The sequence below is a fragment of the Protopterus annectens genome, chromosome 9.part0 (assembly GCF_019279795.1).
Source record: "Protopterus annectens isolate FY-2018-M chromosome 9.part0, PAN1.0, whole genome shotgun sequence".
In the NCBI taxonomy this organism is placed as follows: Eukaryota; Metazoa; Chordata; order Ceratodontiformes; family Protopteridae; genus Protopterus; species Protopterus annectens.
Genome location: NC_056743.1, coordinates 1,465,822,697 through 1,465,848,037, shown reverse-complemented (window position 1 = coordinate 1,465,848,037; position 25,341 = coordinate 1,465,822,697). Strand labels below are relative to the sequence as shown.

At 38.1% G+C, this 25,341-nt stretch overlaps 1 protein-coding gene across 1 annotated transcript in view; it reads left to right on the top strand.

Annotated features, from left to right (window-relative positions):
- The window catches only part of LOC122810706 (fibrillin-1-like), a 532,858-nt gene that overhangs the window by 67,098 nt on the left and 440,419 nt on the right, over positions 1 to 25,341 (top strand). Inside the window, exon 16 of the mRNA XM_044082270.1 lies at positions 6,597 to 6,743. Within this exon, the coding sequence (XP_043938205.1) occupies positions 6,597 to 6,743 (147 nt within the window). The remainder of the gene's footprint in view (positions 1 to 6,596; positions 6,744 to 25,341) is intronic.

Sequence of the window (25,341 nt, the reverse complement as noted above, 5' to 3'; positions counted from 1 at the left end):
TCTACTGTATACCTGATGCAAACATGCTATATGTAGTCTTCCTTGTATGTAGACAGATTTAAGCCACCTAGTTGATAGTGAATTTGCAGTAAAATTAAAAGTAAGGAAATATTGTAATAGATGGACACAGTGTCCACAACCATGGCATGAAGTGGAAAAAAACATAACAACAAAGTACAATGTAGTTATTATTCACAGGGTCAGACAAAAAAGAAGACTATATGAAAATGAAAATACTGTAATAACTATATATATGTATTAGCAAGGGTCACAAAATATTCAAAAACATTCATGCTGACAAAACAAAGCAAACAGCTTCCCTGTTTTAAATTCTATATTATTCGTAAAAAAAAATCAAAAAGTCTGTTGAGCAGAAACAAACATTAAAGATGTTCCCTCCAGAGTTACACAAATGATCACAAAAGTTTAAAAAATTAATAAAACAAAAAAAATTACTCCTCAAGAAACAGAAGATGCACAAAGAATACTTTTGCCTTGTTCCTTGAAGCACAATTTGTTACTTTTTTCTCTATAGTGCTTCCCACTACACACTTAAAACTGACAATCCCAATGTGCCTGGGCCCTGAGGCAGCTTGAGATTAAAGTGAAAGTAAGCTGTGCTCATAGGTGGACTAATTCAGACCAAGGAAGGCATGTATTTTTATTAAATATTTTTTTAAATAAATAATAATGTACTTGTGATGCCCCTGCACTGACCCAGTAATCAAGAAGCCTCAGTCCTCACCCCTGGCAACAGTGGAGGACATGCACAATGGGAGTATGACAAGTACATACACAGTAAAGTGCAGTTTTCCTGAAGAGCACACAAAGACCACAGTCAGTCCGGGGCTGTTTTCTTCCTCTTTCACCAGATCCCCAATAAGACTCCCAACTGGCACAGATATAGGGTTGAGATCTCAGCTGAGCGACCAAGCCAAAACCTCCAGCCCCCTCTCTGTCTAGCCAATGATTTATGTCCCTGCCCAAGTAGCTGACATACACACACACATACACATACACACACACACACACACACACACACACACACACACACACACACACACACACACACACACACACACACACACACTTTCACACTTTGAGGTTTGATTTATATACAAACACACACACACATACCTGGGAAAAGTTGGCATAGGTATACTAGCTATGCCCCTTTCTGCCCAGAGTATAAGGTAGTTCCAGCTGTCACCAGCCACCATTATCAGCTACTATAAGGCCCTTAACAAAGGGTGTCCAATCCTACTGTGTAATGTTACTATTAATCCAAATGTTAGTCTGACCAAGTGCAATGCTATTTAGGAGTGGCCTGTACAGTGTCACCATATAGATACAAGTACGCTATGAGCTTAAATATATCTCACAAATATCAGCCACAAAGATAAATTTAAATATATTTAATAATAAATAATAAGAGAACAAAAGAATACTCAGTAAACCAATACAGTAACTTCAGAGTTCAAAATCACAGGAAATATTTAAAACAACATTGCAGGACAGTCTCAAATAAACAAGGAAAACATCTAAGTTATACCTTACTATATTCCTATCTAAATCTAAAAGAGTTACTATACCCTAAAAACTTACTTACAGCAAGGCAAGTGCAGAAGGTGACGATGAGTGGATCTTTCTAGGTCAAAGACAAAATACAAAATGCACAGTCTCTCTCTGAGACAGTTCTTTAATTAATATTAAATATTACTGCTGGGTTAGCTTGGATGACATCACTTTTTGTCACCTGACTTTTAGTTTCCAAGCTAACCCCCTTTGTCATAAACTAACAGAATTTTAGCATCTCTCTGAAAAAAAATACATATCTGTCAGATGTTTGCATATCCTGGAAGTCATAAAACAATAAAACACTTTTACATCTTAAACCTAATAATTACTTCTCTTCCAGGACAATACAAAAAACTTCTAGCTCTTGACATTGTGCCTGCTACTGCACTGAAACTGAGAGATATCTTTAATAGCACAATTGTAAAACAATTTAATTTCAACTTATTTTTTGACGTTTTGCAAGTTAACCCTCTGTCTTCTAGTTTCTACTGTTAAAACATATACATCTAAACAGTCACAATAGCCCAGGTACATTTCTATTCTATTTCAATAGGGCATGTTGTGGTTACATTTAAGCTCAGTACTTTGCACATACTTCTGAATAAATCATATCAATATTCAGAAATGGCATACAATTATTTACAATCTTCCAGATAGCTGGTCTGGCAATATTTCCTTTTGTGAGAGTACTGTACAATTTGACAGTGATCCTGTCTAGCTGCCTGCTGTTGATGGCCATTTCCATTCTGTAGGATGGTATGCATCTTTTAATAGTTAATAATGTGAGTTAAAAGAGTGTGTGTGTGTGCGTGTGTGCGTGAGTGCGTGTGTGTGTGTGTGTGTGTGTGTGTGTGTGTGTGTGTGTGTGTGTGTTTGTGTGTGTGTATGTTTGTACCTGTGTTTGGCTTGCTGCAGTTCTATTACTTGCATGAAGGTGATTGTTTATGTATTTATTTTTTTATTTATTCATTTATTCGTAGGCTCATAAGAAAGTATTATGCTAGCCACTGTGGGTCATTTTAAGCCTTGTCATTTGCTCTTTTGGTGCTTGAATTAACTTATCCCAGTAGGTGTTATTTTGGCTTTACCCATCCCATGTCCAATAATTATATATTACCCCTAGTGATAATAACTGGGGTCATACCATATAAATAATTTGAGCACCTTATGCATAGCATTTAGGAGTTGCTGCTTTCCATTAGTAGTACAGGAGTAATCCTGGGTTGACTTTTCTGTTTCCCATCCACAGATCCTGGTTGCACTTGAATATGGACAGGGATGAGCTTTGTTTTACATGTACGGATAGTGTGTTTTAGGGCAGCAGTATTGTGTATGAGATAAACCTGTCCCTCTAAACCATTCTGTTGATGTTGCAAAAAAGATTTATATCCCTAGCCCATGCTATTTGACTGGCTGATGTGCAGTAAAACCAATCAATAATGAGTCATAGAATGCCTTGAATGCCAGACACAGGTAATCTCTTAGGAGTCTGTAGGATGTCAGGTATAGTGACAGTGCTTTCATTAAGTCCATTAGGGACATTTTGCTTAGGCATTGTATCCTTTCAGTGAGATATTCTGGGGCATTCCACTTGTATGTGTCTTGACAAACTCAAGCAAAAGGTGGTATTATACTCAATGACTGATATATTAAAGACTGATTAAAGAGGTTAATGACATTGCTAAATGTAGACATAATCTTGTTGGCTGTGCAAAATAGAAGGACTTTTCTAGTGCAATGGACAAAGGTAGGCACTGTATGCAGAAGTTCACAAATCCTAAATAACTGGGTCAAATCTTAGGAATGAACAAATGGATGAATGCATTTATTCATTCATTCATTTTATCACAGTCACAAAATTGAGGTGTATACAGTTAATAAAGCAGGTATAATCAGTAGTCATATATATGTGGTTGTTTGTAATGCACTGCAGTGTAGGCCTCTGACAGGAGCAAGTAGAAATATATCACTATGGTTACTTATGTACTTACTTGTTGGATCACAAACAGATACCCGATGTATACAGTCAGTGGTTGTGAGTTCTAGGAAAAATGTGTGTGTGTGTGTGTGTGTGTGTGTGTGTGTGTGTGTGTGTGTGTGTGTGTGTGTGTGTGTGTGTGTGTGTGCAAGGTGGTTGCAATGGATTATAGAGCATTGAGGCTATTCTTTATGTATTCATGCATTCATTTGATGACAATCAGGAATCTCAAGTGTACACAGTCATCAGTGGCTGTAATTGGTACGCAAATCTGTGTGTGTGTGTGTGTGTGTGTGTGTGTGTGTGTGTGTGTGTGTGTGTGTGTGTGTGGTGTGTGTGTTTAATGGGTTACTTTGTGTGTGATAGTAGCAAGCTGAAGTATATTAATATTTTTATTATTTATCCATTTTTTTCATTCATTTGATCACACTCAGACACCTGATGTACATAGTAAATAAGTGGCTGTACTTGGTAGGTGCATCTGTGTGTGTGTATGTGTGTGTGTGTGTGTGTGTGTGTGTGTGTGTGTGTGTGTGTGTGTGTGTGTGTGTGTGTGTGTGTGTGTGTGTGTGTGTGTGTGTGTGTGTGGGTGTGTGTGTGTGTGTGTGTGTGTGTGTGTGTGCATGTGTGTGCGTGTGTGTGTGTGTGTGTGTGTGTGTGTGTGTGTGTGTGTGTGTGTGTGTGTGTTTTGGTGTTGGGGGGTTGTTATAGGTACACTTTCTGCATTTGACAGAAAGAAGCTTAAATATATTATTGTGGTTAGTATTTATAAGTTCATTCATTTGACTAAAATCAGACATCTAAGGAGTGTAAGTTTTTTAAAGTGAATGTAAATGATTTGTTTTTGGATGTCCTTGTCTATGGCGGTGGGTGCCAGTTGGCTGCAACACATGCTTTTGTCAGCAACAAGCTGAGGTACATTCATTGGGCCATTATTTATGTATTTATTCATTCATGTAATCAGGCATCTGAGTTATACAAGACTAAAAAGAAGTTGTAATTAGTTGGCAAGGGAGAAGTTTGTGGATGAATCTTTCTGATCCTTGCTTCCATTTGAATAAAGTTAAATAGTCATTTATCGTATGTGACATGGATAATGTGAGTCTGATAAAATTAGTTCAGATATATTATTGTGACCGTTTGCTCACAATCAGTTATCTATGGTGTAGATATTGAATGCCGTGAATATAGTCAGTGTGTATTCAGCAAACTGTGGATGAAACAGACTTACACCAGTTGCTGTTTGATCACAGTTAAAGAACCATATACCTGTCATAATATAGCAGCATCCCATTTTAGTAAACCTTACTGCTTCAGTTTCTTTCTGCTGCCCAACCTTGCACTGAAGTTAACAGTGGCCACTGGAAATTTGACAGGTGGCACTAATGAAACAATCAGCACAGTGCTATACATTAACACATTATAGACACAAAAACATTTCTATAAAGAACTTTAAATGCAGTTAATTTTATCCAATATAGTCCATATTAATATGTACTAGTCCCTTCCATGTAATAAAAAAATATTCATTTTAACAGCCAGAGAAACATTTAAAGATTATTAAAGTATATGAAATAATTGTGAACTCTGTAGTATAAGATCCCTAAGAATATTAATATGGATAAAGTATTACAAAGAGTGATTGAACCTGGGGGATGCCCCTTTAAGAATTATCCACATTTAATCCCTTTTATTCAAGAATTAATGCAAATCAAGTAAACACTGGTACTTGGTAACACATTTAGTAAAGCCTGAAAGAAAAAAAAACCTGCATTCTCATGTTGTACAGTATGCTTGCAAATTGCATCGTTTAGAAATTTTCAGTTGATTACACGTAAGTGATCCCTCATGCGATATTTATATGATCAAGAAGTTTTTCCTGCAAAGAAGGCACCACAAAATTATTGTGCCAGATCCTTGAAAAGTAGGAACTTCCCGCTAAAAATCTAGACATCATATAAGTATCAAATTTGAAGTTAAAATATACAGATCTTCCCACTTTAATTAGGTATATGGGATACTAGTCAGAAACAAGTTTAAAAGTCAATGTGACTAAAATGATGGAAAATATACTCACATTATCAGAGACAGTTTAAAATCTGCAGACTTCAAAAGTATATTTCAAAATTCTACCTTACAATGTCATTTATTTTTGCTTCATAAAAAGGGAGATTAATATGTGTCCTCTTTTGTTAAATTATTGTTACCACTAGTATCTTGGTCATGTAATGTGGTTTTCTGTGTACTAGACATTTTCAGATATTACATCTGATGAAGGGAGGGTCAGAAAATTGTGCAAAAGGGTTAATCAAGCTTAGAAATAGGGGCATACCTCCAAAAATAGGGACATTCTGTGAAAATGTTAATCAGGCTTGAAATTATGAATGTTTCTCCAAAATAGGGACAGTTGCAAGGTCTGAATTAAATATGGTGACATTTTACTGTATTCTAAAATAGGTGATATTTATTATTTTTAATATTATATGCTTGGAACCACACATAGTTCTAAACCATTTATAGTGTAATATATGACACATGTAAAGAAAAAATACTGAAATAACAATCATGAACTACACCCTGCTGAGGAACAAACCAAAAGATTTTTTTTAACCATATATGCTGTTAAATAACAGACAGATAACGCAACGTAAATGACGAGAAAAACTCAGTATGTACTGCCAAACTGCAACAACTGAAGTTTAGGCCTCTGTGTTTGTTGTGTAAAAGTATGATGATATTATGTTTATGTATCGGGCTTAAATTCTGATTGTGAACATGGCTCACCACATACATATGGTGGACATGATCATATACAATATGTATGGATATTATGGACAGAACATGAGTCTGGAGCCTAAACCCATACAGCAGTATGCCTGTATTTAACTGATTTTCTTTGCCAGATTTTCATTCCTCTGTCAAATTATCATAACAAGAACTGACACTGTCATAAAATACCATGGCAAGAAATGGTCTTTGAATAGTAAACCCTGCATTCTACAGAATATCTTGAATGTTTATATTTATACTATCATTTCAGATGTTGATGAATGTAGTGGCAATAATACGTGCCCAAGCAATGCAGAATGTCACAACACCAATGGAAGTTATAGTTGCACGTGCAAACCTGGATTTAAGAGTTTGTCAGGAGTGGCCAGCTTCACTGGTACCCAAGAGAGATGCAGAGGTAGGTACAATTTAGTATTTGGTTTTGGGATCTCACAGATTAATAGGGATACTTGACATTATCCCCCCTTTGGTCATAATGATTGTTTTAACATAAATATATAATGCTCAGGTGCACAACTAATGAGTCTGAGCAACTGATTTCTTTTTTATTTGATTAACTTCATCTAGATTATTCTGGATCTGAATAGTCTGAAAGTGCCAAGAAGTAAGGCTATTAGCTCATAATGGACTGCTCCTTTGTCCAGGATATGACTCCCTCAGCCATCATTTGCCTAATGTTTGATCTTGAGCAAGTCATCTAATCAGTCAGTCCCCTGCTCAGGTTAGGCTACTCAATGGTTTGCTAAATGGCAAACTTAGTAAATACCCATAAACTTATTAACACCATATGGATGGAAAATTGTAAAGCCTTAGAGAGTAATGTAAATATATGTCTTGCTCTTCAAAATACAGAGTGTGTGTAACTGCTTTCTTTTATCCCCAACGCATATGTAAAAGTTGTTTCTGCTATCCTTTCATTTCTTTGCTAAGGCATTTTCAACCTCCAGCCTTTCTATTAATTACTGTTTTGCCCTTATGTGACCAAAATATTAATATAACAGCTGTCAGATTTTGATGGCATGATCTAAGATCATACCTAGGTCCCCTACTTTCCTACTTATTTTTTAAGGATTTCCCTTGTGAACTAAACAACTTAGGCATCATTTTTTATGTTGATGACATTATAATCAATAGAATATCATCATCATCATCATGATCATCATCATCATCATCATCATCATCATCATGATCATCATGATCATCATCATCATCATGATCATCATGATCATCATGATCCTCATTATCATCACCATCATCATCACCACCACCACCACCATCATCATCATCATCATCATCACAAAATGAAATTGTTAAATTTTTGCAAAATGAATTTAATCATGTTTGGAACTGGATGTGTAACAAAAAATGAAGAATATTATTTGAGATTATGTAATACTAGCATCAGCAACACAGATTATGGACCCTGACCTGCAACTGCTACCATTTGTAACTTAGCAAAAATATATTGGCTTAATGCTTAATCATTCACTGCCTTTTCTACCACATGATGTAATCCTGTCACTAAAGGTATTCGTATGGCTTAAAGTAGCTTATAAAATATCCCACCTTTTAATAAAGTAGACCAGACAAACCAGTGCATTAAATATACTACTGCACAGGTAAAATGCTACCTCTAAGTATTTGACAGAGCTTCCTGTCAGAACACACATATCCTTAAAGGGCAGACGCTAAAATATTAATATTTAAATATATTAACGTTTTTCAATAAACATTGTTGTCTCACAATAAACAAATGCAACTGCCTTCCCATTGAGGGAAAAGCTTCTTTCCTTCTGAATGCCCTAAGCTATTAACTACTAAATAATTATCACTGCCCACCACTTAAATAGCTCCTACAGTATAGAGGGTCTATATCATTTAATTGAAACTCACATTGTCAAACCTCTCTTCTTCAAACACCTTTTAACTGAACACACAAATCAGTGAATGGACTTTTCATCAAGCTGATTGCCAGGGCAAACCAACGATAGGCCACCCTAGCAACCTTGGAAAAAAACAAAAAGAATGTAAAACCTATCCAGGTGGGTGGCTTCACCCCCCACAGCCCCAATGTGTGGTGCTGTGTACCCACCCCCCAACTAAATAAACCAACTCTGAGATTGCACTACAGTGGGAAAAGGGTAAATTCAATATGGTGGCCAGTCGCTGTTATGCCATCGGGAAAACTTCAATGAAAAGTCCATTCACTGATTTGAGAGTTTGATTAAAATGTTTTGACTAAGAGAGGTTTGACAATGTGAGTTTTGATTAAATGATATAGACCCCGCTATAGAAGCCCAACGTACACTCTGAAGAATGCAGATGGTGACCTTCTTATTACTCCACCTTATACTCTTGCAGTAGCCACCAAGTCATTCTCCAGATTTTCTCCTGAGTGCTGGAAATCATTGAAGAGTCGTACCAGGAAGTCTGCTAAGACCACTGTTTGATGATCATGGTTAAACAAGTAGTCCTAGTCACCAGGATATACCATAGAATAATTAGATACATTGGGCTTTTGTGCATCAGACATTGTGCAGCTTTCCTTATTCTCACTAATAAGTTTAGATTTTCTTGTAGTCCTCTTGCATACAATACCTACATGATCTCCCCCTGCCCTTATGTTAAACTAATAACAGTTTAACAACTTAGTATTTGTTTTTGTTCAACCTTTTTCTCTTCTGAAACATTTGTTACTCTTTTGCTCCTTCCTAATCTTTTTTTAAATATTAGTGTGAATCTAGGAATTGCTTCATTTTCAACTGATATTGCACTTTTCTTTATCTATATATGGTTTTAGTTTAGCCTGACAGTGCACGACCTTTATTACTTTATGTTGTTGTATGTGTTTACTGTAACATTAGTTTAAATTATTATGCAAGATTATTGCTTTTTTGTACACTTTTATACCCAGTTAATCCCTGCAAAGTGTTTTTGGACCACTGTACTTAAAGGGCTAACAAATGTATAAATAAACAAATAAATAATGTGTTTAAGGGTTTTGAGTGTTGCTGTCTCACTGTTTAGTTTTATATTGTGTTGCAGGAATAAAATATAATTGATCCAGGAGTTTGAAAATATAATCATAAATCTACCCTCACTCCTTTCCTTAACACAAGAGTTCATTAAACTGTTTCTCCTAGCAAATGTATTAGTCAGGGGTTACACAAAATGTGCTATTAATAAGGCATACTCATAAACTGATCCTCAGGACAGGAACATCTCGTTACAACATAAACAGTATTCTGCCAGATCAAAATGCAAGATCCCTTTGTTGCCACATTTGATAACAATGCAGAGTCATTTATGAATGTTATTATCATCAAACACTGAGACATGTCGTATACTAATAAGGATTTACATGATCTTTCACCCAACCACTGTGTATTCTCTTATCATGAGAGCAAAACGTTAGGGCGCATTTTAGATAACAAGAGCCAAGTTCCAGTCAATGTTATTTCGATTCAGGGAACTTCATAGGGTAATAAGGTAATGTGGTTGCATTCCATGTGGGCATTGTAGGTTTTGTCCTAAACGATTTAGTACTAAGTACTTTCCAACTTTACATTTTATAAAACAATACTATTTAAGACATTTGATTACTTGCAGTACATTTAATATTATTTATCTCATGTTTTGTTTGTGCAATCCCTTTTATGAATGCACAAGATCAAGACCTTTTAAAAAACATATTTGAGAACATTTAAGTGACATTAAATGTAAATGTATGTCTAATGCTTTATATAAGCATACCTTAATGTATAAGGCTGTTATTTTTACTTTTAAATGAATTTAAAAAATTGGAATGCACCTCAGTAATATATGTACATCTGAAGCATCATTTTGCACTCAGAAATGACAAGAGTAATAAAGCATAACTTAGAGCTTACTTTAAAATGTTGGACCTGCTGCAAATTCAACATTGCTTGCAGGAGCTTTTAATTCAGATACAAACTGGATGGAGCAGGAGAAAGAGATGCCAAGTATGCAACCATCACCTCATAATATCTGCAGAGACAGGTCAATGTTAAAATGAGCAGCATAAATCTATAGTGTTGCCAGAACTATATTCTAGTCTTGTGCAAACAATATCGGATGTAGGCAATGATACAACAGCACTGTGTCAGAGGGGAAGATATCAGCAGATTGACAGTGAAGGCTTAAAGCTAATCTTGAGAAGCCTCTTTAGGTAGAGTTCACCTGATGGAAATTCCAGTAGTGGAGTTCCAAACTGGAAAATACCAAGCAAGGACTGCAGAGTACCAGGACTCTAAACATGACATTTCTGAACTTGAGGCCTTTCTTACCCTTGAAGGCCTCAGCATTTGTGCAATAGAAGAAACCTGAATCTGGTGTAGTTATAGGGCTCCTTCTATTCAAGTTTACAATCCTTAACAGTATTTATATCTGACAGCAGCTAACAGAGAATATTTATATATATATATATATATATATATATATATATATATATATATATATCTATATATATATATATATTTTTTTTTTATGCATCAGCCCATTGTCTTTCATCAGATTCTGCACGATACATATCTGGAAATGGCTAAAGTCCTGGTTACAATCAGCAAAATGAATCATTACATGATAATCAATTCTAGAGCTTATTATTAAATGCAAGTTTTGAGGCTGAGCTTGGCTAATGGCCCATGAAATATTTAAAAGAAAAAATTCTGAGAATGCAGAAAAAATACACCATCAACAGGTTCAAAAGTAGTGCTAGGTTTTAGCTTAAAAGTAAACCAATGTTCACTTTGTTATCACACACAATGAGTTTTATTGTGGATAAGAGCTTTCATCCAAATATTCCATCCAATCTAGTTTTTCAAAATTTCCCATGTATTTATTTATAAATTTATTGCACAAGACAATGAAAGGGTCCAAGAAAGAGAAGAAAGACAATAACTCTAGCACTCATGTCTGTTGTGATCGGTGGTAATAGAGTTATTCTGTAACTAGTGAGCACAAAAACAATGCCTGCATTAACATGGGTGGGTAAATCTATCCTAAGTAGAATAATACTATTTGGTCAGAGTTTAGTGCTTTTGTGTTGTCACTAATCCTCATGCCCTGATATTACTTGAACACATTTAAACAATCTACAGCATACAGGATGCTTTACAGTAACTAACAAAACACAGACTTTAATTCAAATGTCTAAATATGTTTTGGTTACAGAAAGTTTTTACAGGATTTTCACACATTTACACTACATTGATTAATGTTTGTAGACTTCATAATTTGAAAAATAAAACAAGAGCACCAAACATTTGAACATGAAAATTTACTGCTATTTAAAGCTTATTTGTCAAAGTCAAAAGTCAAAGTAAACTTTATTGTGATTCAATCCACACCACACTGTAAGTAAACAAAATTGCGTTGCTTCATTTCCAGTGCAAAGGCATACGTACGGCATAATATTTTAGCAAAAAGTAATTTGACATTACAAAAAAAGCAAGATATAAAAATATACATAGAACAATATATAGATATTGCACAGTGTATATTGTACTCTCTTGGATTTCTCTTAGGGTACAAGTAGGAACAGACAGTTAGAATTACACATTTAGTATGGACATTGACTACCTATATTGCACTTGTACGGACTGTGCAAAATTAGTGAAATTACTATTCTTGATCAGGCAGATATATACATTCCTAGGTGATGGGAGGGTGAAGGAGTTGTCTTAATTCTATTTCACCTTTCCACAGAATTTAACAGCTTAATGGATAATGGGGAACATTTGTTGTTTAGCCTGGAAGTCTTGTAGTGCATGCTTCAATATCATATACCAGAGCCTAGGCAGCAGAACATGCCATTTACGGAATGGGTAAGGTCATTTGTTATCTTTCTGGTTGTTCCTATGGAGCAAGTCTCATGCAAGTCTTCCAACAGTATACGTGAAGAACCAATGATTTTCTCTGCTGTCCTTACAACTTGCCTGAGGGCTCTACGGTTGGAGGCATTACAGCTCCCATATCAGACTATGATGTTGTAGGTTAGGATTGCTCTCGATGGTGCCCCTATTGAATGCTTGGAGGATGGACTGCAATAACTTTGCTTTTCTCAGTTTCCTTAAGAAGTACAACCGTTGCTGTGCTTTTTTGACAGTGTAATTAATATGCTGCAACCAGGGCAATTTCTCTGAGATGTGTATTCCCAGAAATTTCATGCTCTTGACCTTCTCCACTGACACCCTTTTTACCTGTAGAAGTTTATATTCTTCCTGACACCTTCTGAAATCCACAATCAGTTCTTTGGTTTTGCTGACATTCAACACTAAATTGTTGCTATCTCACCAGCCCATCAGATGCTCCACCTCACTTCTGTAGGCTGTTTCCTCTCTGTTTCTGATTAGATCTATGATCACGATATCATCTGTGAATTTGATGATTTTATTGAACTCCTGTCGGCCACGCAGTCGTATGTCAGCAAGGTGAAAAATGAAGGACTCGACACATCTCTGTGGTACCCTCATGTTCAGAGTTATGCTTCCGGAACTGTTGTCACTCATACAAACCTTTTAAGGCCTGTCCATGAGGAAACTAAGGAGCCAATTACATAATGGGGTGTTGATGCCCTCCTCTACTAGTTTCTTTACTAGAAGCTGAGGGATGACAGTGTTGAAGACAGAACTGAAGTCAATGAGTAGGATTCTGGAATAGCAGTTCTTGCCTTTCAAGTGGGTCAAGGTTTCATGGAATGCGAGAGATATGGCATCTAATGTGCAGTGGTTCGGCCTATATGCAAACTGCAGTGTGTCCACAGTTGCTGATATTCTGGAGGTTATGTAATTTTTAATAAGCCTTTTGAAACACTTCATCACTGTCAAAGTCAGAGCAACTGGTATGTAGTCAGTTAGACTTGTTGGCTGTAATTTATTGGGTAATGGGATGATGGCCATCTTCTTAAAGAACCTTGGTACACTGGCTAGTTGCAGCAAAGTGTTGAAAATGTCCATGAGCACCAATGCCAGTTCTGATGCACAGTCCTTCTTTGTGTTTAGGTGAAACACTGCTTCATCCTTACTGACAGGGAGTTTAATATCCATGTCAAACCTGCTGAAGAAGTTATTTAGCTCATTCAAGAATACAGTGCTGTCATCCCAAGAAGCTACTTGTGTGGACTTTTACAAATCAGAGTTTGCATAATTTTTGTTTTGTAGAATTCATGACCTGAAAATGTGGATTTCTGCTCCCATACAGTGAAAAAGAAACGGGGGAAACAGACAGAAGGGAAGGGACCTCCAAGAAATTATATACGCTTATAAAAATATTTATTATGAGAATGAGAGGAAAGGATCTCAAGACAGACAAGTATAAATGCAGTTATTAACCTCACAAAGACATTTTCTTCATGTATCCACGGCTATATTATACTACGTTCTGTAGGGGGCTTCAGGTGTGTTAAGTAGTTCTTTCTGGTTCACCCTTTCATAAAGATAGCAACATGATTGTGAGATTTAATACTGGAGTAAGTGGATTTTTCACATCATTTCAATTATAGAATCCTGGCCATAACCCTTTCAAAGTATGCAGAAAACCTTAACCAGTCAGAAAAGACAATGATTCATAACCAGTAAGGAAAGACAATCATTCATAAAATACCTTTCTAAAAGGATGACTTTAATTAGCGACCCATAAACTGGCAACCACATGATGCCAACAAAAGTATGCCCAGAGATTCTGAGACTTTCTTCATGCTAATATGCTTGATCAAACTGCCCGCCGAATACTAGAGGTTTTAATCTTTTTGATCTTAACTTACAACTCTTTACACTAATACCAACACAACTTCTTACCACCTCTCTCGTCAAATCTTACCATCACAACAATGTGCTTTCTGACTGAAGACTTTCTTTGTAGTCCCCAATAACTCCTCTACATTCAGGAATTTCTCCAAAACCAAATCCTTTCCATTTATTGATCTTATTGATAATCTCATGGTATAAGCTACACAGCAAACTTAGAACCTACTACTTTTAATTTTACTTCCTTTTGAATAAATGTAGCAGGGCATCTGTGCCAGTCTGACATAAGTATATCAAGACGTTTAAAACTAGTCCCATATAATGAAATTGCCACATCAACAAAACATAAAAGGAATAGAATAAAGCTCATGTCCATCTATTAAAGATGTCCACAGCATCATAGGAATTCATGAGAGATATTGAAACTTGTTAGAACAGTGGCAGCCGGTGACTTCAAATCAAAGGAGGGTTGCAGGAGACACCTGAATGGAATGGGGCTGATTAGAAAGGGGTGGGCTTTACTTCACAGGGCAGAGTTCTGATAAAGGGGGAACAACACTGATCATGCCTACCGTTTTACATAAAATAACTGCTCAATCACTATTGCACATGATGATTATTCTACCAAATACTAGACTAAATCACATTGCAGAGCCAATGAGGTGTTTAGGTTATGCTATAACAGCACAAAACCTAAACATCTGTAAACAGTAAAAAAGTGGTTGGTCTTGACTGCTTGAAACTATTATGAGTACACATGATGTAGTAAACATACATTGTACTGTATCAGGTAATCTGCATTTTGTACAATGCCAAGTGAAAAGTAAAGAAATTTGCAAATCTCACTTTATGATCTTAATTTATTATTTACAGTTCAAAGGCACGCCAATGCCTAATGTGCTAGTGGTTCTCAAAGATAGTGACACAGTGTTGTATGACAGCTGACTGTAGCAAAATACACATTAATCTTGTAAAGCTAGAATTACAACAGTAAACAGCAGGGCCAGTCAACCCATTTCATTCAGAAACAGCACCCCCCCCATTACAGAATAAAAGTATCTGCTTTGACCCTGTCACAATTAAAGTAGAAACAAAACTAATAGGTTACATACTTGTATTAATTTCTTTTAGTTAACAGAAGCATTCATCACAGTTTATGTGTGCCAGCTTGCCTTACGAAAATACAAATTTCATTTATTTTACATTTGTTTACCGAGGTTTGTCCAACTGCCTGTAGTTAAAAAAAACCCTTTTCAGCATATGTCCAGGGAGAAATGCTCTAACATACTACAAACAATAAGAATGACTCATAACATTTGATCATCATCATCATCTTTCAGCTTTTCCCGTTAGGGGTCACCACAGCAGATCATCTCTTTCCATTTCTTCCTATCCTCTGCATCTTGCTCTGTCACACCAACTGCCTGCATGTCCTCTCTCACCATGTCCATAAACCTTATCTTAGGCCTTCCTCTTTTCATCTTACCTGACAGCTCCATCCTTAGCATCTTTTTCCCAATATACCCATCATCCCTCCTCAGCACATGTCCAAACCAACGCAATCTCGTCTCTCTTGCTTTCTCTCCAAACTGTCCAACATGAGCTGACCCTCTAATATACTGATTCCTAATCCTATCCACCTTAGTCACACCGAGTGCAAATCTTAACATCTTTAACTCTGCCACATCCAGCTCTGACTCATGCCTTTTTGTCAATGCCACTGTCTCCAACCCATATAACATAGCTGGTCTCACTACCCTTTTGTAGACCTTCCCTTTCACTATTACTGGTACCCGTCTGTCACAAATCACTCCTGACACTCTTCTCCACCCATTCCACCCTGCCTGTACTCTCTTCCTCACCTCTCTTCCACATTCACCATTACTCTGAACTGTTGAACCCAAGTACTTAAACTCGTCCACCTTTACCAACTCTACTCCCTGCATCCTCACCATTCCTCTACCCTCCCTCTCATTTACACACATATATTCTGTCTTAGCCCTGCTGACCTTCATTCCTCTGCTCTCTAGAGCATATCTCCACCTCTCCAGAGTCTCCTCAACCCGATTCCTACTCTCACTACAGATCACTATGTCATCTGCAAACATCATAGTCCACGGGGCCTCCTGTCTGATCTCATCTGTCAACCTGTCCATCATCACTGCAAATAAGAAATGACTCAGAGCTGATCCTTGATGTAATCCCACCTCCACCTTAAATGGATCTGTCATTCCCACTGCAGTCCTCACCACTGTCACACTACCCTCGTACATATCCTGTACCACTCTTACATACTTCTCTGCCACTCCCGACTTCCTCATACAATACCACAAATCTTCTCTAGGCACCCTGTCATATGCTTTCTCCAAGTCTACAAAGACACAATGCAACTCCTTCTGACCTTCTCTGTATTTCTCCAATAACACACTCAGAGCAAACATTGCATCTGTAGTGCTCTTTCCTGGCATGAAACCATACTGCTGATCACTAATCATCACCTCCCTTCTTAACCTAGCTTCTACTACTCTTTCCCATAACTTCAAGCTGTGACTAATCAATTTTATCCCTCTGTAGTTACTGCAGCTCTGCACATCACCCTTATTCTTAAAGATAGGTAACAAAACACTTTTTCTCCACTCCTCAGGCATCCTCTGACTTTCCAAAATTTCATTAAACAATCTAGTTAAAAATTCCACTGCCATTTCTCCTAAGCACCTCCATACTTCCATTGGTATGTCATCTGGGCCAACAGCCTTTCCATTCTTCATCCTCTTCATAGATGTCCTTACTTCCTCCTTGCTAATCTGTTTCACTTCCTGATTCACTATCCCCACATCATCCAACCTTCTCTCTCTCATTCTCTTCATTCATCAGCCTCTCAAAATACTCTTTCCATCTACTCAACACACTCTCCTCTCTTGTGAGTACCTTTCCCTCACTATCCTTTATCGCCCTTACTTGCTGCACATCTTTCCCAGCTCTGTCCCTCTGTCTAGCCAATCGGTACAGGTCCTTTTTTCCCTCTTTAGTGTCCAATCTCATATACAACTCTCCATATGCCTTATCCTTAGCTTTCGCCACCTCTCTCTTTGCCATGCGCCTCATCTCCTTAAACTCATGTCTACTTTCTTCATCTCTTTGACAATCCCACTTCTTCTTCACCAGCCTCTTCCTCTATATACTCTCCTGTACTTCCTCATTCCACCACCAGGTCTCCTTGTCCTCCTTCCTCTGTCCAGATGTCACACCAAGCACCTTTCTAGCAGTCTCCCTTACTAGTTCTGCTGTAGTTACCCAGCTATTCGGTAACTCTCCACTGCCTCCCAGTGCCTGTCCTAACTCTTCCCTAAACTCCACTTCACAATCACCCTTTTTTAACTTCCACCATTTAATCCTTGGCACTGCTTTCACACTCCTCCTCGTCTTCTTGATCACCAACGCCATCCTACAGACCGCCATTCTATGCTGCTTAACTACACTTTCCCCTGCCACCACTTTAAAGTCTCCAATCTCCTTCAGACTGGCCCTCCTACATAGGATATAATCCACCTGTGTGCATCTTCCTCCACTCTTGTACGTCACCCTATGCTCCTCCCTCTTCTTAAAATACGTATTCACCACAGCCATGTCCATCCTTTTCGCAAAATCCACAATCATCTGACCTTCTGCATTCCTCTCCTTAACACCATACCTACCCATCACTTCCTCATCCCCTCTGTTCATTTCACCAACATGCCCATTAAAGTCCGCTCCAATCACTAGTCTCTCACCCTTGGGTACACTCACCACAACTTCATCCAACTCCCTCCAAAATTTCTCTTTCTCATCCATCGCACACCCAACTTGTGGAGCATATGCACTAACAACATTCATCATTACACCATCAATTACGAGCTTCATAAACATCACTTTGTCAGACACTCTCTTCACGTCTAAAACACTCTTGGCATATTGTTCCTTTAGTATAAATCCTACCCCATTTCTCCTGCCATCCACACCATGATAGAACAATTTGAACCCATTTCCTAAACACCTGGCCTTACTTCCCTTCCATCTGGTCTCTTGCACACACAATATATCAACCTTCCTTCTCTCCATCATATCAGCTAGCTCTCTTCCTATACCAGTCATACTGCCAACATTCAAAGTTCCTACCCTCACTGCTACACTCCTAACCTTCCTCCTCTCTTCCTGCCTTCAGGCATGCCTTTGCCCTCCTCTTCTCCTTCGGCCAACAGTAGCCCAATTTCCGCCAGCACCCTGTTGGCTAACAGTACTGGTGGCGGTTGTTGTTAACCCGGGCCTCGACCGATCCGGTATGGAAATATGTAATTTTTGTGCCATAAGTGTTGTGGCAGAATTTTTACGCCGGATGCCCTTCCTGACACAACCCTCCCCATTTATCCGGGCTTGGGACCGGCACAAAGAAATGCACTGGCTTGTGCATCCCCAGTGGCTGGGTTACTCATAACATTTGATAATTAGATTAAATTCATCTGAAAGTACAGACAACTATTACAGTGTTGCAAATCTGGAATTACAACAACAGTAAACAGCAGGGCCAGTTATTTCATTCACACATAGTCCCATCCATATTGCCCACCCCACCCACAGCATCTGATTTGATCTTGTGAGTTTAAAAGACAAAAAGGATAAAAGACAACATAGTTATTAATATACATATTTTTTTCACATAAACAAGAGCTTGTGGTTGATCTTACTTCATTCAGATGCATATTACTCTTGCAAAGCAAGTCAGAAATACAACAGTCAGACCAGTCATTTCACTCACAAATATTAGGTATAGCCCACACCCCCAACCTGATTTCCTACCTACAGTATCTGCTTTGAGCCTACAGGAATTAAAATAATGAAAACAGAAGACAATAGTTACATTACTGTATTTCTTTTGTATCTCAAAGTTAAGAGTTTGCAGGTGATCTTACTTCAGTTCCACACAACACACACACGCACCAACAACCAAGTTTCAACAACAAAACATCCATACACTATCCTAATCTATATTGACTGACCCGGAAAAAAAAAAAAAAAAAAAAAAAAATCAAAAAAAAAAAATCCCAAAACACACCAAAACACTACCATCTGATTTATACCTTATTATTTTATTATAGAATAAAGATAAAAAATAAGCAGCCTCCAATGCTGCTTCCAAAATTATCTAGTTGGTATCCCTGGTTAATTAATTATATTATATATATATTCTTTTACATATAGCCTCTTTCCAGCGCACGGTAGCCTGCCAGGATGTGATTCATCCTGCCAGGATGTTACAAAAAAAAACACAAAAAAATCCCCACACAACCCATTCCCCACAAGTATCTGGGTTATCTGGTTTAAGATACAGGATTAAAAAAAAAAAAAAAATTTCATCAACTCAAACCCAAACACACACGGACTACTAGCATGATCTCCCCCTGCCATATATTAAAAAAAAAAACAAAGTCAGTAGTCCCCCAAAAACAAATAGACCACTAGGTTGACCCTGACTAGTGTATTGTATTGTATTCTTGCCTTGCCTCCTAGTATATTATTCTAACAGGATAAGGATATAAAACTAAAAAGAAAGTCATCAACAGCCCCCAAAACACATAGACTTAGTATCTGGTTGATACCTGCTATGAAAAAAATGCAGAAAGTTTACGGTTGGCTCTGCCAGAAAAAAAAATTGAGAACTTAATTCATTTTTTGGGGTGGGGTTAATTGTATAAATAGCCTTCCTCTTCCTCTCTTACCTTTTTCAAGTCTCGCCAGAGAGAAAGAAAAAAAAAAATAAAAAAAATATCAATCTGATCAAATGATTTTTAAAATGATTTTCTCCATCTATTGCTCACTCTCTTGGAACTTAATGATGTCAGTTAAGAAATAGAGAAAATAACAAATATATATAATTTATTTAAATACAGCCATCCAACTGAGTACCATATTCTTGGTGACTGGGTGATCCCTCTATTAACTAAGGAATCTTATATGACACACCAAACGTATGCACAGAGAGAGATGGATTTTGTAAACACAAAAACTCCTGGGCAAGATAGTCACACACAAAACCAAGGTGCAACCATACTGGATCTGGTCATCACGATTATGAGAGAATGCTGCACACCCCCTAGTGTAATGCCTTCCCTGGAAAGGTCAGACCACAACATGATCTCATTTGAAGTAAAAATAAAACCTGGATCCCTGGCTAAACTTTAAATATTCAGGAACTATTGTAAAGCTAACCTCCTGCTATTACTTGAGAACCTGGCAAAATTTTAAGCCCTCATAAACTCTGAGAACACTGCTGTCTCTACAGAACTGTTCACAGAAACCCTGTACAAGCATGCTAATAGCTGTACAGAGGCAACTGTACCCACCAGGAAGAAGTGCAGAACTAACTAAAAAAAAAGCCACCATGGTGGAATCACAAATTCAATAGGCTGTATAACAGGAGGAAGAAAATTATAGAAAAATTAGGAGGTGCAGCACCCAGCAGGATAAAAGCACTCTCATCAAACTAAGCAAACAACTCAGTGGACAAATAAAGTTTACCAAAGCCAAATTTGAGGTAAGTTTGGCCTTCCAGGCCAAGGACAACCACAAAGCATTCTCTAACTATGTCCACAACCTCAAAGTCAATACACAATTGTGTGCACAACTCATTGTAAATGGAGTTGCCTATACTGAGCCAGAAGATATAGCAAACCTCCTGGCTGATAAATTCAGCTCCAACTTTACTCCTCTCTCCCCCTCAACCTTCCCTCAGAAAATATAATCAAATATAACTCCCCCTACTATCACTAGGGAACAGGTCCATAATGCTCTCTCTAAGACCAAGAACACTGCATCAATGGGCCCAGACAATATCCCAGGATACCTTCTAAATAGCATGAAATATGACCTATCAGGGCCTCTGGAATTACTATTTAACTGTAGTCTCCAAACAGGTTTCATGCCTCATGAATGGAGAGAGGCAATAGTCATCCCTCTGCACAAAGGCGGGCCATCTACAGACCCTGGAAACTACAGACCCAAAAGTCTCACAAGTCTTATATGTAAAGCCATGGAAAGAATTATCATGGAGATGATCAATAGAGATATAGTAAACCTCCAGATACTGGATCCAACCCAGTTTGGTTTTGTCAAGGGCAGATCATGCATACTCAACCTGGTGGACTTCTATGATGAGGAAAAAATTGTTCACACTGCCTGTCTTGACCTGGCTAGGGAATTTGGCACAAAAACCCACTTAGGCATTGTTGACAAACTCAAGAGGATAGGTTCAAACCTGTATGTAACCTGGTGGATAGCCATCTGGCTCACAGATAGGACCCAGGAAGTTAGAATTGGGGAGTCCACCTCTACAAAGAGCCAGTCGCACATGGAGTCCCTCAGGGATCAGTCATTGGACCGCTCCTTTTTTGCACTTACTTTTCAGAAGTCAAGACAGATGTCACTGGTCTCTGGCTGAATAAATTTGCAGGCGATTGCAAATTAGGAGCTGTCACTGAATCTTACACTGACACAAATGTTCTCCAAGAGGGGCTGACACAGACAAACAACTAGTATCAGAGGTATGGACTAAAACTAAATGCCAAGAAATGCATTATAGTATTCTCTGGGAAGTTATCCATCCATGGTAACTATCATATAGACAACACACCTCATAGAGCTGACTGAGTAGTCAGGGACTTAGGGGCACACATAGATAGTAATCTAGCCTTTGACCATCACATGAGTGGTGAGGAAATAATTTTATGTTACACAACTTATAAACAAAGGTATGGCATCTAAGTGCAAGGAAGTCATTGCTCCACTGCATTAAGCATTCATCAGACCTATCATTGAGTACAATGTCCCCTTTGATATGTACCTAACCAGCCCTATCCTACAACTGGAATGTCCACAGAGCGTTGACACGTAGGAACAAGATCCAGGCTATAAATCAATTTCCTCTTCCTTTCCTAACTTATAGTTTTGGAGTGATTGACTGGCCCCAAAAAGGGTTGTATAGACTGGATATTAAAACAAGAAGGATGCTTCATGCTCACCAAATGATTTATAAAAATCAGTGCATACCAAGATTATATATTCCCCATTCTAAAGGAAGGATGGGCCTCCTTGAAATTGATTACATGTATAAGATCTGCAATCGTGAGACTCCACACAGATTTATTGACCTCATGAGATCCAAATTTAGTGAAAGTTTTGAAACATGAGGATAATAAATCTACGATGACGTCTCTGCTTAATTTAGCAGAAGCATATCAATGTCAAGTAGGAATGAAAATCAAACCAGAAGTGGATAAAAACCAGGCAGGAACTGAATGTGCTAAAAAACAAAATAAAGAATATAAGGTGAAGGACCAAATAAGAAGGCAAGAAATGTGGAAAAAAACATAAATATAGTTGCAAGTATAGAAAACATCTGGAAGAGCCTGATGTTAATCAAGAATGAATGCAGGAATAGTTAAGGAGAGGTGAATTCAAACCAAGAAATGAAAGGTTAATATTGGCAGCCCAAGATAGTGGGCTAAGTACATGCTGGTTTACAAAGTCCATTGAAAATGTGGGAGAAACAGACATATGTAGGTTTTGTAAAACCGAACTGGAAACAGTCACACACCTTGTTGCTGGCTGTGACGCACTAATGGCAGAGGGACTGTGTACTGAAAGGCATAATAATGTGGCGAGACTGTTACACTGGAGATTGTGCAAAAATTATGATATCGAAGTGGCTGAAAAACACTAGAAACATGATCCACAAAGAATCATAGAAAATTATGAAGTTTATATCACATGGGATCACCCAATACCAACAGTTCAAAAGATATATGCTCGAAAACCTGATATAGTGGTCCAAGAAAAGAAGACAAAAGTAGCATTGATCACTGAAATCGCCACACCTAGTGACTACAGTGTCTTTCATACAGAGAGACACAAAGTCATAAAATAATTGGATCTGCAGGCAGAAACAAGAGCCATGTGGAAGAAAGATATGCAGACAGTTCCAATAGTAGTAGGAACAGCTGGTCTTATAAAAAAGAATTTACAATCTTATTTAGATATGTTACCAATTCATGTAACATTGTACAAATTGCAGAAGGAGTCATTATTGGGTACATTGTGGGTGCTGCAAAGAGCACTTTTTGCTGACATCAAAGAGCGAAACAATACTAATTTCATGAACTTTAATTGTACTTTCAATTAGGAATGGGGTCCATTCCTGTTGGTATTAGAAACCCAAAAGGCTTAGAGAAATTAAAAACGACAGAGGTTCCTCACTAAAAGAATACAGGTAGTAAGTAAAATGTCCTATGCAGACTGTCTCAAGGCCCTATTCCTGTATTCCATCTCCTACAGGCTTTTGAGGGGGAGATCTATGCCTGGCATACAGGGCATTGTCAAACCCCATTCATATGGACCTCCTGCATATCCACAAAACAAACAGCAACAGAATTACCCATTCTAAAGACTTAAAACTTGCCTGTGATATTAATAGCACCTGCTGGAGAGATAGGTATGTATCCCAGAGACTGCCATGTCTATGGAACAGGCTCCCCATCCATGTGAAGCAGAGCACCTGCCTAACCCAATTCAAGTGCAACTTGGAGAATTGGATGGGAAACCCAAAATTTCTTCCCTGGTTTGGCACATATGTCTTTTTTGACAGAGATAACATGTAAATGGTTCATCTCCCAGGCCCATGCTTACACTTATCTAGGGTATCAGAACTTGCCAGAGATTTGGGATGCATGGCAAGGCTTACAAAGGCCCTTGTGGCTGTTAGCCTAGCAAACACCTATGAACCTATAAACCTATTAACAGGACTAATCAGTAGCCATGCTATGTACACAGATTACATGACTGGATGCTGACTTAACAGTCCCATTGTCCTCAAGTTTCCAGTCATTAAACTGCAATGGCTTCTGGGCATCTTTGAGGATACCTGCAGTCTTCCCAATCCAGACTGTTTAAAAACAGTTTGTTGCCAAAAAGATGTATTTTTTTTTAATCAGAACTTGAGCATGCATGTGAGCTGCTCCGAGTTCCAGATAGGTTCATAGCTGTTAACTAGGCTAACGGCCAAAGGCCTTATTAAGCCTAGCCATGCATCCCAAATCTCTGACATGTTCTGATGCCCTTGATAAGTGTAAGCATGGGCCTTGGAGATGAACCATTTACAGGTTACCTGAGTCCATTAGAGACATACGTGCCAAACCAGGGATGAGTTTCTGGTTTCCCTTCCAATTGTCCAAGTTACCCTTGAATTGCATTAGGGAGGAACTCTGCTTCACATGGATGGGGAGCCTATTCCATAGACAGGGTAGTGTCTGGGATACATACCTATCTCTCCAGCAGGTCCATTTTATACCACAGGCAAGGTTTAAGTCCTTAGAATGGATAATTCTGGTGTTGTTTGTTTTGTGGATATGCCAGAGGTCCATCAGAGTGGGGTCTGACAATGCCCTGTATGCCAGGAATAGATTTCCCCTCAAAAGCCTGAAGGAGACAGAATATAGGGTTAGGGCTTTGAGGCAATCAGCATAGGACATTTTACTTATGCCCTGTATTCTTTTAGTGAGGAACCTCTGTGGACATTCCAATTGTTGGGTATGCCTGTTTAGGTACATACCAATGGGGGCATTGTACTCAGTGATAGGTCTGATGAATGCCACATACAGTGGAACAATGACTTCCTTGGATGTAGATGCCATACCTTTGTTTATAAGTTGCACAACATAGAATTATTTCCTCACCACTGTAGACACATGATGGTCAAAGGCTAGAGTGCTATCTACAACTGTCCCTAAGTCCCTGACTACTGGGTCAACTCTAAAGAGTGTGTTGTCAATATGATGGTTACTAGGGATGGATGACTTCCCAAAGGATAATATTATGCATTTCTTGGCATTTAGTTTTAGTCCATGACTCTGACACCAGTTGTTTGTCTGTGTCAGCCCCTCTTGAAGAACATTTGTGTCAGTGTGAGATTTAATGATAGCTCCTAATTTGCAATCATCTACAAATTCAGTCAGCCAGAGACTACTGACATTGGCATTGACTTCTGAGCAGTAAATGCCAAAAATGAGCGGTCCAAGGACTGATCCCCTGAGGGATTCCACTTAAGACTGGCCTCTTTGTAGAGGTAGATTCCCCAATTCTAACTTCCTGGGTCCTGTCTGTGAGCCAGTTGGCTATCCATCGGATGACATACGGGTTTGTACC